At 39.3% G+C, this 15210-nt stretch overlaps 1 protein-coding gene across 1 annotated transcript; it reads left to right on the top strand.

Annotated features, from left to right (window-relative positions):
- Positions 1 to 1649: 1649 nt before the first annotated feature.
- On the top strand, positions 1650 to 14751 carry dhx30 (DEAH (Asp-Glu-Ala-His) box helicase 30). The gene is made up of 20 exons (XM_079453107.1): positions 1650 to 1849; positions 1933 to 2060; positions 2336 to 2446; positions 3639 to 3778; positions 4290 to 4398; positions 4473 to 4622; positions 6393 to 6545; positions 6633 to 7112; positions 7226 to 7609; positions 7699 to 7774; positions 9236 to 9340; positions 9800 to 9975; positions 10062 to 10268; positions 10451 to 10532; positions 10773 to 10966; positions 11066 to 11216; positions 11470 to 11627; positions 13044 to 13147; positions 13520 to 13659; positions 13767 to 14751. The coding sequence occupies exons 1-20, from the start codon at positions 1675 to 1677 to the stop codon at positions 14045 to 14047; spliced, it is 3504 nt and encodes a 1167-aa protein (XP_079309233.1). The 5' UTR covers positions 1650 to 1674; the 3' UTR covers positions 14048 to 14751.
- The last annotated feature ends 459 nt before the right edge of the window (positions 14752 to 15210 follow it).

The raw sequence follows: 15210 nt of genomic DNA, 5'->3' as shown, positions 1-15210 counted from the left end.
CGAGAAGAAATCTTACAACAGACTCAAGAATGTTACATGTTTTAGAAGCCTTTAAATTGAAAGGTTTTGACACAGACTTAAATGAATTGAAAAGAGACTTTATATCAGAGGAGAAAATTCTAAAATTGGGATTACAATGTGTGGATCTGGTTTTGTGTAGAAGACATTTTCCTAGAATAAGCAATAAAACAGTGTGTTCAAAATCACTGTCCTTGGATTGAAAATTTAACAACAAAACCATAGAATATCCTCTTGTTACAGCAAGAAAGTATTATAAGGGCAACTTCTGACCAAAAAGATTTAACGAAAATGATCAGTGATAGAACGAATGTAAACAGATTAATCTTCAATGTTACAGAAAGAAAACAAAGAGGAAACATTCTCAGAGAATCTGCTTAAAAATAAATGGCAAATGTAATAGCTGCGAAGAATTTGAAAAATAAGTTCTTTGATTTTGATGGCATAGAAAGTTTGTGATGAAAGGTCCACAAGCTTCAAATCAGAATTGGGATAACAGATACTTCCAAGGCTTCAAAAGGCTCCACACATCACCAACCGACGAAAAAGGTCGTTGTCTTGCGAAACGATTGGTTATTTTCCAAGAAAACGAAAAACATATCAACTTTGGATCTTAAACTAAACCTTGTTGTGATGTACATATAACTCATGAGCTTCCTCTATACATTCAAGTCTACCATTTTATCACTAGCTGTCCTTTTCTTTATTATATTTGGGTTTATACCTTACACTACTGATGCAGACTCTTGATTTATGGACCCATCTTTGCATATGTGTAGAACTTATGCTCGATTTGTATTTCGTGTGACAATATATTGGGGATTATATAAGCCCCGCATTTAACTGATCCTTCAGTTGCTAAAGGCTTGGCCATATGGAAGGATTTTTCAGTCAGAATATAAACTAAAAGTCTAAAACTAAAAGTTTTAAACCAAAACTAAAAGTCTAAATTGAAACTAAAAGTCGAGGTTGAAAATGAATTCGGTATATATGATTGGGCATTTTGTATGTAGGATTGGGCATTTAATCATTTGGCCATTTATAGTTGAGGATTGAGGAGTGTATGCAAATTAGGAGGCGTGGCCCAAATACCGGAGGCTGGGTTTGAAATGGTTGGTGCGCAGAGCGAGTGATTGGCTGGAGCGAGGATAGGAGGCGCCGTATAGGGTTTAAACCAAACTGCGTTTATGAATACATATATGAAAGCGTGCTTACACACATATACATGTATAGTATTGGATGTTCAAGCAAACACATATGAAAAACATGTGCGCACTAATGTGAAATCCATACCAATACATATTATATGTTAGTAATGCATGCATGTACACTTTTTCACGCATAGATATAACCTCGATGCGTGCAAACAAACCTAAACAACACTCGCACATACAAACAAACTCCGCACACACACCTTGCTTGTTAACGCAATGCTTTTAATAATTTCCATGCTCGTAACAAGGACTTTTTTAAAACTAATCCAGTATGTCATTGATAATTTAAATCTACGTAAACACAACAACGGCATTTCTCCCATTTCTCACTGCACGCTGAATGCATCACTACGTAACGTCGTCACATCGCTGCCGGTGGGCGGCGCTTGATCTGAAGAGTCTCAATGCATCGCGTTTAAAGTGCAGCCGAAGAAGTGTAAACATGGCGCTGTCCTGTATTTCACTCATGCGACTTCGGGCACTGATCACTTCAAGGAGAAATACTCTGGAAATTAACAAAGACATCGTGTTAAATTGGGCTTTTATTAGTCGCTATAGAACTAAAGCTGGCGCCAGTCATAAACATCGGCAATCTGTGCCAGAAACAGTTAACGGAGGTAAGATGCGCGTGATCGGAGAATGCAAACCCAGCGAAAAGAAAGATTAAAGCAAATGATGTTTGTGTTACATTTGTGTTCAGGTGGATCTGATCTTCTTCAAGAGTTTCCTCAACCAAAGAACCTCCTGCACGCCACACTGTCGAAATCATTAGGGCTGTCTGACCTCTCACAGCACATCCAGTACAGTTGCACCGATGGGGAAGTCAAGGTTATAAGCCCTAACTAAATCTGTCATGGGTATACTGTAGTATCCCTAGCTTTTACTTACAACCTATTGTCTTATTTGCTGTAAAGCTGTAGAACAAAAACATGTATATTTTTATCATTTATGGTCAGTTTGCGTAAGATAATTTATATCATGCCACATTCTGTAGACTGATGAAGTTATGCACGTTTCTGTGATAGCACTTTCTTCGTGGGTTTAATGCTCTTTCTTTTTGCACAACATATTGTAACACAGACTGTGCTCTTCTTTTTCTCCAGAGAGCCACAGTCACTCTTCATTGGCCCATGAGAATTGAGACCGAAGGGTTTGGGTCTCGCAAAATTGAGGCAGAGCGTCATGCTGCAGCTGCAGCTTGCTCTAAACTGAAGGTATGAGCTGTACTCCCTGATAATTACTGGTGTACCCTAGTGGGTCCCAAACTTTTCAACCCGCGACCCCCAAAATAACAGTGCCAGTGACTGGAGGCCCCCACTATCCCTGGAGGTGGTTAAAGTATTGCACGCTATTTCAAACATGCACATATTCTACCAAAACGCGCATAGTGACACCAAAGAGCACAGTCTAACATGATATTTGTATAGTTATTTAGTCATTATTTAATTTGTTGTTATACATAAACTATGAACTATTACCACAGATGGTTGAATTTCATCAAACTGATTTGAGTACTGATGGATGTGCCTCTTTTCATACCCGAGGACGTTTGCCCCTCTGACTGCGGCGCACCTTCGCCCTCCTCCGCTGGCCTCCCTGCTTTGTCTTTTATTTTGTTGTACTTATTGATTAACGTTACATACGCCATTTCTTATCATAATAAAAGGATTTCTGGACATCATCTTGTGACCCCCACAGCTGTGCAGCATATATGAAAGACAGTGAATGTGAAAATATACAGTAGTAAACAGAATACTGCTCACAAACAACAATTACTTTGGCTAATATTGAGATTGAGCAATCATGTTTAAAGAATTGCTCATCGACTTTGGAAACAACACGTTAATTGAATAAATAAATTATAATAAAAGAATAAAACAACTTATTCGTGAATTCAACTGAATAAGTCAAGAATTAAGTCAAGCTTAAATGCATAATTATATCAAATTAAAATAATATAATATTAAAGTAAATAAAATGACATTACGAATTATTAAATTTAGAAATGCTTTGCACTGCTACAATCTACTGAAAACTCTTAAACATACATTTTTGTAAACTATACATTCATCATGTGCGATTAAACATTCCACAGTCTCGCGGGAAGTTAGTTTGGGCTTTTAGGGAGAAGTGAAAATTCACCGCTGTTAAGCAAAAAGGTGTGCTATAGATTTATAACAAGACAAAAGAGAATTTTCAGAGAATGAATCTTTTCACCTTTTCATATTTTCTAAGCTGAATTAAAATTGAAAAGTGTAATTCTGTGCATTTGTACTGACTCCAGGACCTCTGTAAGACCTCCCACCTTACATGCAAAGTGTATCATAAAGCATTATTGTTATATTAAATTTGTGATAGAAATTTCGGTTTGGTTACCTGGAAACGTCCATGTAATGTGATTTTTAGGAGCTGGGAATCCTCGGTCATGTAAAGCCGAGACCGACATCTGTGTGGGAAGATCCTGAAGAGAATGTGACTTCTTGTGACAGCCATGAGTGGTCACCCATCCAGAAGAGAACATCATCGAAGGCCTTAATAGCTCAAAGGTTCCCCCGTCTTATTGTTTCAAATTTATTTGTCATTTCAGTTGTGAAGAATATGAAGTTACATTGGCTCTTGGTTTAGTTTTGAATTTGGGGTTTCATTAATAGAATAATAAATCACTCCATCCCTCCTCCTCCCTTTCGAAGCACTATGGCAGCTGACACAGGAATAAGATGAGGTCACGCTAAAGTCCTCATGAACCGGAAGTTGCAATCGTTTTGACTTTACTTCTGTATTTTGAATTTTAAAAAGACAATGACCCACATTGATAAAACATTTACAATAAACCCTGCAAGATTGCATGAAAAAAAATCATTCAATTTTTAATTTCACTGGGACTTTAAAGAACCTGACTGAGTTTCTTGGCACATAATGCATAATGTCTATAATACCATACTTGCAATGTTTGCAAGTGTCTTGTAATGTTTGCAATGCATGCGTAATGTCTTTCTTGCACCTTATCAGTCAGTACAAACGGTGTATCCTCATGCAGAGATGTTTTATTTGTCATAGACCAAAAGAAGAGGAGCCAAAAATTCGGGAGGCTCTTTCAATGTTTCCAAAGCCCAAATCACTTCTGTCCAGTGTCATTCAAGTGGCCACGTCATCCTGCAGGGTCAGAGTAAGTACAGCACACACATATTTTCCTTTGATGTAAGAAGACTGCTTACTGTTTCTCTTTCCTCCTGTGTAAAGGAACTGCTTCAGTACAGAACGCTAGGTGGTAAGGTAAAGACGTGCGCGTTGACCGTACGCTGGCCTGAGGAGATGACTTTCTCAGCCTCTGGCCATCGTAGACTTGAGGCGGAGTCTAAGGCAGCAGCATTGGCCTGTCTGAGATTTAAGGTTGGTTTGAGATCAAGTGATTTGTTTTGTTTTCTCAGCAAAAAGTACAAAGCAGGGCCTTCTACAGTCCAAAATCTAAACTCATCCCTGTCAGCATTTATTCGCTCACGTATATGTATAACCTGTGTATAACTTTCTTCTGTGGAACACAAAATAAGTTGTACTGAGAATGTGGTTTTGTGTTCATACAAGTCATAGGGGGCCAGTGTTATTTATCATCAACGTTCTTAAAACTGTCGTCTTTTGTGTAAAAAATTAAAAAAATTCGGGGGTCAGCTGTGGCCTAATGGTTAGAGCGTTGGGCTTGTGATCAGAAGCTTGCAGGTTCGAATCTCAGTGCCAGCAGGTCATGACTGAAGGGCCCTTGAGCAAGGCACCTTACCCCTGATTGCTCTGCAGTAATGTTCCACTGTATAAAAAACTACTTGTAAGTCGCTTTGGATAAAAGCGTCTGCCAAATGAATAAATGTAAATGTAAATCATTCACAGTTGTGATTTTATCAATATCAAATATAGATTTATTCATTGAGCTGATACTTTAACCCAGTGCTCCCTGGCTAAAAAAAATGCCTGTTGTGCTATTTCTTAATGACCTAGTGTATTCTGGCAGTATATTTACAGACATTTTTAAAGGCAAAACACCATGCAATACAAGTCACACAGAGATTAAAGGGATAGTTCTTCTAAAAATGTAAATGCAGTCATTTCTTACTTTTCGGAACACAAATAAATATATTTTTGATAACATCCGAGAGCTTTCCAGGCCTTCTCGGAGACCTCATGGTGATTCTGTCAAGTTCTAGAAAAGTACATTGAAAAAAAAAGGACATTGTTAAAATGGTCCATCTGATCATAGTGTTTCAAATAATTTTTATGAAGCGACGATGTGCGCAAAAGAAACCCAAATAACAACTTTAATTAACATATTCTTCTCTTCCCTGTCAGTCTACAATGCGCGTTCATGAGAGCACCACGACGCTTGCGCATCCGGGTTGTGCACCGAACTATTTGGACCATTTTAACAATGTCCTTTAGTACTTTTCTGGACCTTGTCTATGAGAAGGCCTGGAAAGTCTCGGATGTCATAAAAAAATATTTATTTGTGTACCGAAGACACTGGGAGGTTTTAAAACGTGTTGAACGTCATTTGGGTGAGTAAGAAATGACAACATTTAGATTTTTGGATAAACTATCCCTTTATTATGGAAAATTACTTTACTGTTATAATATTTACACCGTTATATTATTTAATATAGAGTATATTGTGCGCTATTCTTATGGTACATTTTGAGCTAGAACTCCATTCACTACCTTTTACCCAAATTGTTTTGGTGAGGTAGGCGGGATGAGAGCCGGGCTCGTTGTCACTCACGCACCGGTCTCGTATCACGGAGGAGATTGGGAGCTTAAGAGGACGAGCGACTGGACCGTCAGTGAGAGAGGACCAGGCCTGGACTTTATGTTGTGTTTATTTAATTAAAAGTTGTTTTACGTTCGCCGTTTCCTGCCTCCTTCCTTCCTCCTGGGTTTCGTCACCATTGTAACAAGTTCAATAAACTGAAGGAGGCGGGAACCGGCGAACTGACGCTCGTTATCACTCAAGAGAGCCTCGAATCCCGGCTCGCCTACCTCACTACAGCAGTGTATTCAGTTTATAAGTATTTCACACCGTTCTACCAACTGAGCTGTACGGCCACAACCTGACGGCTCTTAAAACCTGAAAAGATCCACATCATTAAGCATCGGTGCTTACAGTTTACATTTTTACAGGAACTGCATCTCCTGGATGAGGGGAACGGTCCTCTAACTCATGCCAGGTACCATCAGAAGGAGGTACGTGATGCTGGCGAGAGAGAGAGACGACCGTACTATGTGGACCTACCTGAGGATCTGGAACCGAGGATTCAAAAATACCTTGCACAGGTTAAATCGAGCCGTTTTCTTTCCTTCATTGCCATGTTGAAGTTTTAATTTAGTACTTTATTGACCTTGCGTGTATTATTTGTTCAGTACCCAGCAGAGGCTGAAGTTCAGAGATTATGGGACGAGGAGGAGGAGTTTGCAGTTCAGCGTGCGTCTTCCTCCATCAGTACGGATGATGAAGGTGATGATGACCTTATCACAGATGCTATCACCAGTAAGCCGTACCGGGCCCTGCGACCTGAGGAAGCGGAGGATCTGAGCGACCGCCTCCTCAGTCTGTGGATGAGGGCAGGGCCTGGTCGGGGGACGGAGCTGCCAGTGGACTCAAACAAAGAAAGCGTGCTGGCGGCAGTGGAATCTTCACAAGTTGTTGTGATTGCAGGAGAGACGGGCTGCGGTAAGACCACACGTATCCCCCGTTTTTTGTTAGAGGGGCAGGTCAGGAGGGGAGAGGGGGCGAAAAGCAACATCCTGGTCACACAGCCCCGCCGGATCAGTGCTGTGTCTGTCGCACACCGCGTAGCGCAAGAGATGGGCCCTGCGCTTCGCCACTGCGTCGGATACCAGGTAAGACGTGTGGACGCAGGAGAGCTGTGATCATTGCATTGAACCCAGAACGTTCCTTTGCGCTATAGGCAAAGTGTCTCATGTCAATCTGTCATAACGATTATGTCACACAGGTGCGTCTTGAATCACGTCCACCTGAGTGCAGCGGTGGAGCTCTGCTCTTCCTCACTGTTGGAGTCCTTCTCCGTAAACTGCAGTCTAACCCCACTCTCCGGGGCATCAGTCATGTAGTTGTTGATGAGGTCCACGAGAGAGACGTTAACACGGATCTGCTTCTGGCCTTGATGCGTTCAGCCTTGAAAGAGAATCCGGACCTTCGAGTGGTTCTCATGAGCGCGACTGGTGACACACAGCGACTGTCGCAGTATTTCGGTGGATGCCCTGTGATACGTGTGCCTGGGTTCATGCATCCGGTGCAGGAGAGGTACCTGGAGGAGGTGATGGCAGAGATGGGTCGACGGGTACCAGCACTGAGCAGAGAAAAGAGAAATGGAAAGGTCAGTACAAGGAAGGGGCAGTTGTAATTGTCTGTGAGGTGAAAATACAGACCGATATGTAAAGGCTTATTTTCGTGTTTTGTCTCAAGGAAGAAAACGACGCTTCTCCGAATCTCGATCTGGTAGCTGATGTGATAGACCATATTCACAGCTGTGGAGAGCCAGGTAAAGAAAGCATGATTTCCCCCACTCAGGGCCTTTATAGATGATGGGTTAAAACTTGGTATAGTGGCCCACCAATAAGCGCCCTGGTATATGAAACTCAAACACACACGCAAAGGCACCAAAGTTAACCCAAAACTGAAAACACTTATAATTTGCTCACCCGCATGCCATATGACTTCCTTCACTTAGCTTATCCGCTCATCACCTGGCCAATAGCATCCCTACAGTGAAGCATGGTGGTGGCAGCATCATGCTGTGGGGATGTTTTTCATATACTTATGTGTGCTTTTTTTTTCATAAATTTGCAAAGATTTCAAACAAACTTCTTTCACGTTGTCATTATGGGGTATTGTTTTTAGAATTTTGTAAGGAAAATAGTGAATTGAATCCATTTTGGAATATGGCTGTAACATGACAAAATGTGGAAAAAGTGAAGCGCTGTGAATTATTTCCGGATTAACTGTATTTACGGTGTATTCAGAGCTCCGTTTCAAGCTGCGCGGCTGCCTTGGGGACAGCGGGAAAACCGAGTGTATTACGCTGAAGGCTATACAGTAAATACACACACACTAGTAGCCTATGTTAGAAACAAGTTGGTATAGTGTTGCTTTTCGTGTCTGTAACATGAAAATAAACAAAGGATGCAAAAACAACAGTGGCACTGTGGGTGCGCGAGTAAAACATGTTTGTGGCAGTCACAAATAGCCTTTGTGATGATAAAGCTGAAAGGGTAAGTAAAACATCTCGTCTGATTTGAAATACATCCTCTGTAGGTTGCAAATAATGATAAACTGTAATAAAGTATCCACTATCATTTTGTGGGAAAATATGAGAGCAAGAGTACCGGTAAATGTAAATAAACTGGCTGGATTGCGTTTACATTACACTGAGATCCGATCACAATGCGTCCTCTACAACCCGATAACATTCTGATCAAAAGCACGTTTACACTTGTCTTTTCAATGTCTATGAGGACAACATCGAGATCCAGATTGTATGTTAATGCCAAATATAACCTACTGATTTTTTATCAGTAGTTCAATAATGGTTTGCTTCAAGTAGATCAGGTTTTCAACAAGAAACATTTATTAATGGCTCACTTACAATTTATTTCGTCATTTAATATACCAGTTACCCCTATTGAAAAACCGATATAAACTGATTTATAAGAGAATTAGCTGTGGTTATGGGAACGATAACATCATAACATTAACATTAAAAAATCCCTTTTTCTTAACTGATATTGGAACAGATTACTGATATGTTCTGTACAAAAATGATTCTGTACACATATCTCTGTAAGTTTGTACTGGTGTTCAGTAAATGAAGGGTGCTACGATGCAAGTACCAATTTGATTATTGCAAAACATCTTGAGTGCTGTATAAATGATTTAAAAGTTTTTGCATTAAGGGTTTTCTCCTGCTTGTAGTGCCTACTGACTTGCTCTTGATTCAATCTAGGTGCTGTGTTGTGTTTCCTACCGGGATGGCAAGAGATTAAAGCTGTACAGCAGAAATTGGAAGAAAAAGCAGCTTACAGATCAGGGTCGCTGATGATTTTGCCTCGTAAGTAAACCCACTTAATTTAGTTTTAGTTTCTTGGTAAAAAAGTTAAAAAAAGGTATTGGGACTGTTCCAAATGATGCCAAGCAAATTAGCTGGTGACCAGTATTTTTCTGATGTTTCATACCCTACCAGGATCCATCTTTGAGCCCCCAGTTTAAGAACCACAGCTCTAGAGAGGCGTGTACAGTAAACCTTTATTTAGGGATGACGTGTGAGATGTACTGTAAAATTGTGAATCACAAATAATGATCTATTAAATTAAATATTGTGCCAAAATATCAATTAATCAATTCACTGGAGTATTTGAGAGCCAGCGCTTCTGTTAATACAGGTAGATGGACACTGTTGTCTACCAATAACGTAGAAATGGCCAAATGTCAGAGGATTAATAGGTGTAGCCCAACCACTCTGTCTACATGTCAGTCATTTTGAGGGCTCATTTGACCTGTTCTGTTCCAGTACACTCCAGCATGGCTGTTGCAGACCAGCAAGCAGTGTTCCATCGACCTCCATACGGTCAGCGCAAAATTGTCCTGGCAACCAACATTGCTGAGAGTTCTATCACTATCGATGATATAGTACATGTGGTGGATGTGGGCTCACAGAAAGAACAGAACTATGACCCCAAAACCAAGGTACCTCATTCAAATGTGATGTTACTTATCCTAACAAACCTGTTAGTGAGGAAATGACCATGGTGATAATTGTGATGTATTCTCAGGTCTCCGGTTTAAACACGGTCTGGATCTCACGTGCAAATGTTACCCAGCGAAGAGGAAGGGCAGGGAGGTGCCAACCCGGACATGCCTACCACCTCTTCCCACGAAAACACCTGGACACCTTGACCATGTTCCCCATCCCTGAAATCCTACGCACCCCTTTGGAGAGCGTGGTGATTCAGGCCAAAATTCACTGCCCGGAAAGCAAAGTGAATACATTTCCAAAGCTTTCTATGTCAGTGTGATTACTTTTTTGCAGACTTGAAATTTCATTTTCAAAGTTTTTGGCATTACAAGTAACACAACAGACATTTATATATTTTTTACATTGTTATAACTTGTTACTGACTTGTTACTAACTCTTTCTTTCTGAATGATACTCCTTACACAGGCTCTGGACTTCCTGTCACAGGTCCTTGACTGTCCAGACCAACAGGCAGTGAAAGTTGCTATAAAGACCTTGATGGATTTTGGTAAGATTTTGTCATTTGTATTTTTGGTAAATATAATATGGAATACTTGTAAATTGATTGGTCAATTGATTGATGATTAGGATTCGTACATTCATTGTCAGCAAACAGCAATGCATTCTTTACCTTTTAAGGGTATATATGTGTGTTTTAAGAGCTGAAAAAAATTCTGCGACGATGCTCCAGGTGTTTCTTTTAGCGGATCAGTGTTCTCACACACCTTCTCTTGTATTCTTCAATTAGGTGTACTGGATAGTTTGGAGAATCTGACTCCGCTGGGAGAGCGGGTGGCCTGCATGTCATGTGACCCGCAATTGGGAAAAGTTTTGGTTCTCTCAGCTCTGTTCTCTTGTGTTCTCCCCATGTTGACAGTGGCAGCCTGCCTGACTCGAGATCCTTTCTATAACAGCATGCAGAACCGGGCCCTCGTCTACAGGGTCAGAGAGACAAATTCACCAAAAACCTTCCTACCTTTTGAAACCCAACAGCGCATTAATATTTTTTCTGTGTTTTTTTTTTAATGTCCAACTCTGCAGGCCAAGAAAGAGTTAAGTGGTTCCAGCTGCAGTGATTATCTGGTCTTCAGTCATGTTGTTCAAAGCTGGAAAGACCAGCATAACAAAGCAGGCAAACAGGAGTATTTAGACAAATACACACTGTCTGGAGGCAGTCTGCGATTTATACAGGGTAAGATACCCGTATAATAAATAGGGCCTGCAGAATTGTCACCCGTCTGGAACGCTGTCCACTTGGCTACAGGCTACACAAGCTCAACGTTGTTCTAACGAATCTCTAAACTTTACCTTTAAATGTACCTGTCCTACATTAACATATATGTTAAGATACGCAAGTAGTTTGATGCTCTCTTTTTTTCTTACCTCGGTTCTGTCTATAGTGAAAATTGAGACTTGGCCTGAATTTTCTTGTGTATCTTGAACAGGCCTGATGCATCAGTTCAGTGAGAACCTGGCTGAAGCTGGACTGGTGGATCATACTGCTGAATGTCTGCGTTTGTCTTCGCGTCTCAACCAGAACAGTCACCAGGAACAACTCCTTAAAGCAGTGCTCTTCGCAGGCTTTTATCCTCATCTCATACAGGTGCCACAAACATACCATAGCAAGTCACATTATAATGCACAAAATATCTGTTCCCTTTGAGTTTGTTTTAGATGACAGAAAAGAAAACCGATACACTATGTGACAATAAAGCCAGTAAGTTCATTGGCAATATGTATAAAACGGGTTACACTGCATTTTAGGGTGACGTAGCCTACCACTAGTGATGGAGTTAGGTTTGGTGATGTTTTTTTAAAGGTGGTTGCTTGTAATAGTAAATGTATATCGACATGCATATATGCAGCTGTGGAAAAAATAGGAGACCATTCCAAATTCTCATGTAATCAGCTTTATTGTGAGATGTATTGTGTCATTTCCAGTCCAGTGCATGTTCAATTTCTACAAAAAGAGTGACATAAAGTCATCCAACAGCAATGTGAAAGACTCACAGCATAAAGACACATGAAAACTGTGAGAAAATTACATAAAAAATGATTTTGAACCTTTCCTAAATGCATGTACAACGTGAATCTGAACTTGTTTTCTTTTGCAGTATTCAAGGTTTGAAGAAATGCAGAAATGCATCTTTTCTATTATTTTGACCCATTTCTCCACATTTTCTGCAAATAATATTTTAAATTTGGGAGAAATTGCATTGGTAGTTCACAGAATCAAACAAAATCATAATTTTATCTCAACACATACCTATAAATATGACCATTATACCATTTGAATGGTCTCTTATTTTCTCCACTGCTGTATGTGTTTTAATGGCAGATAGTTAATACAATTATAATACAGGCTTGTCTCCTCATTCAATCATAATACAGATTTCCCTGTGATAGATTTAAAAAAAATGAACTAAGTGTGTGAATTGAACTTATCGTCATCTAGGAATTAAAAGGTTCTAATTGCATTCTAAGAGGTTTTTTTACATCTTGAGCTTCAAAGTTTTTGTATTTCGTATTTAGAAAAATGGTATGTGGAACTTTCACAGCCTCTTTAAGACATGAAAAAGACAAAGCCCCAAATGTATTCTAAATGTACAATATAAAAATCCTCTCATAATTGTAAATGGAGATTTTTGGAACGGGTAAATGCACACAGAACCTTCTAATAAAATTAAAAATAAACTTTCTGCTTTGAATTATAAGGTTCTTGAAATAGGGATCAAAGGAAGCTGGCTAGAAAGTGCTGATGAACTCACAAATAGAACCAAGTTAGAGTTCGACTAGTTTTTTAAGGACTTTGTGTGAAATGAAAAGTTAAAATCATCACATGCCGTAAATAAGCTGTCAAAGAATAAGAATTTGTGAATTTTGATGAACATGTCTAATAGAACCTTATAATTCTAATGTGACAATATTTTGAAAAACATCAAATGTAAGCTTGTTTTCTGTTACGGGTTCTTTATCAGCCCATTTCATGATGAAATGATTTGTGTGTAAACTTCACCAGGTGAAAAGAGGCACAGTGACCAAAGGGGGAAGATTTCGTCCAGAAAATCTTTCCTTTCGCACAGAAAGTGGCCCTGTGCTACTACACCGCTCCTCTGTCAACAGGTCAGAAAGTTGAAACGTTCATATATCAGTAGTAATAGTAACAATTGAGGTAATAAAATGTGTCATGAATATGAACATGAACCTTGTTTGTTTACTTAATTTATGAAGCACATTTATAATACAACCAATGTATACAAAAGTGCTGCACATAGAGCAATGAAAATAATATCGACAGAGAATAACAGAGTAAACAGATGTGTTTAAAGAGCCAATTAAAAATGATCTAAAATCACACCATCTGAAGATATTCATTCATAATCATCATCTTTTGATTTTTAACATGAGTAAATGCTTTTCTACTTTCAGTTTGTTACATAACGAATGTTTAATGTGTTTAATGGAACGTGCTCATCTGTTGTGCCTCTTACGCAGGGGAGAGAAGCAGCTCTCGAGTCGCTGGCTCACATTCTTCTCTGCCGTGAAATCCAACGGACAGGTCTTCATTAGAGACTCTTCTGTGGTTCACCCACTAGCTTTGCTGCTTCTCACAGACTGTGACCTCATTGAGAAAGGTAAAGCAGTATCACACAGAACTTGAAATGAAAACAGTTTTTTAAAAGCTTTATAGACACAGTGGAAATGACAACGTGCACTTATACATCTATTTGTTGACTGTCAGTTGTGGGAGATCACGTAGAGGTGGCATTATCGGGTCACGCACTCATTCGCTGGCAGCTTTCTCCTCACACTTGGAAGTTGCTGTGGGATCTACGCACTTCCCTGCAGGCCATGATCCAGCGGAAACTTCGACCTTCTGAACTCAAATCAAACTCAACAGAAAACAACTGGATAGACAGTCAGCTTATATCTCTATTAGTGGATCTTCTAAATAACACAGATCCCGATGCTACAATAGATGATGATGATGTGAGTGACTCTGCCGGACCATTTCTACAGTGAGAACTGTGTCAAGCATGTGCAAAAACACATCGGTGGATCAAGAAAAATTTAACTTGAAAATAATTTGGGTCAAGCAAGTTTTTTTTTTTTTTTAAACCTGAGCAAACGCATGTTTGATAGCTGTATATTTATTAAAACATACATTTTCACATTGTAGTCATATTAATATGAATAAGAGGATCGTGTGAGCTAGCACATGCGGTGCAAATGTACATTTTTTAAATATAAAATGGTATAAGTTAACATTATATATTAAATTATGTAATTTAATTACTGTAATCCCTAAAGAATTTAAAGAAAAAGTTCACCCAAATAGGAAAAGTCTGTCACCATGCACACACCCTCTTGACATGTCAAACCTTTATGATTTTCCTCCTAATGAAGAACACAAAAGAAGAGATTATGAAGAAACAAAACCAATGCAAGTGATTGGATGACAGTTAACAACTTTTTCTAAACATCATCTTTTTTTTGTTCTGCGTAAGGTAGAAAGTCAAACAGCTTTGACAAGAGCATGATGACAGTATTTCTATTTTTAAGTGAACTATCACTTCAAGACCACAATTGTTCCTGAGTGTGTATTACAGAGGCTTTAAAGTGTTCAGGGCACGTAAGTGATATGCGAGGTCTGCTGTTTCATTTGTTACCATTCACAAATATAAAAACTGAAAAACTTAAATAAAAATAATGAAACAAGAAATGTTTTTTACAGTGCCATGCAAAAGTATTCATCCTATTTCATTTTTGAGATTCATCAGAGCATTCATCAGAGAATCTTGTTTCTGAGAGTTTGAAAGATTTGTTGAAAGGTATGTTTTTGCATATTTCAAGTTCTTCAATGAGCAAAGGCTTTAGTCTGACCATAAAGCCCAGATTGGTGGAGTGTTGCAGTGATCTGTAAATTTCTTCCATCTCCATACATTATCATGGAGCTCAACCAGAGTGATGATCAGCTTCTTGGTCACCGCTCTAACCCAGACCCTTCTCCATCGATGGCTCAGTTTGGACAGTTACAAAAACGTTTACAAAACTTAACTTGAATGTTACATGCTAAAGCTAATCTGTTCAGACTGTAACCCAAATCAGATCTTGTGCACATCCAATTGAAATTTAATTGAAATTACTGATTTCTGAAACTGTTCATAACAACTGTCCAGATCTAG

This window comes from Barbatula barbatula, assembly GCF_947034865.1.
Source record: "Barbatula barbatula genome assembly, chromosome: 3".
Taxonomy (NCBI): Eukaryota; Metazoa; Chordata; class Actinopteri; order Cypriniformes; family Nemacheilidae; genus Barbatula; species Barbatula barbatula.
Note: the sequence above shows the minus strand (reverse complement) of the source record. Positions and strands in the feature narration are given on the sequence as shown.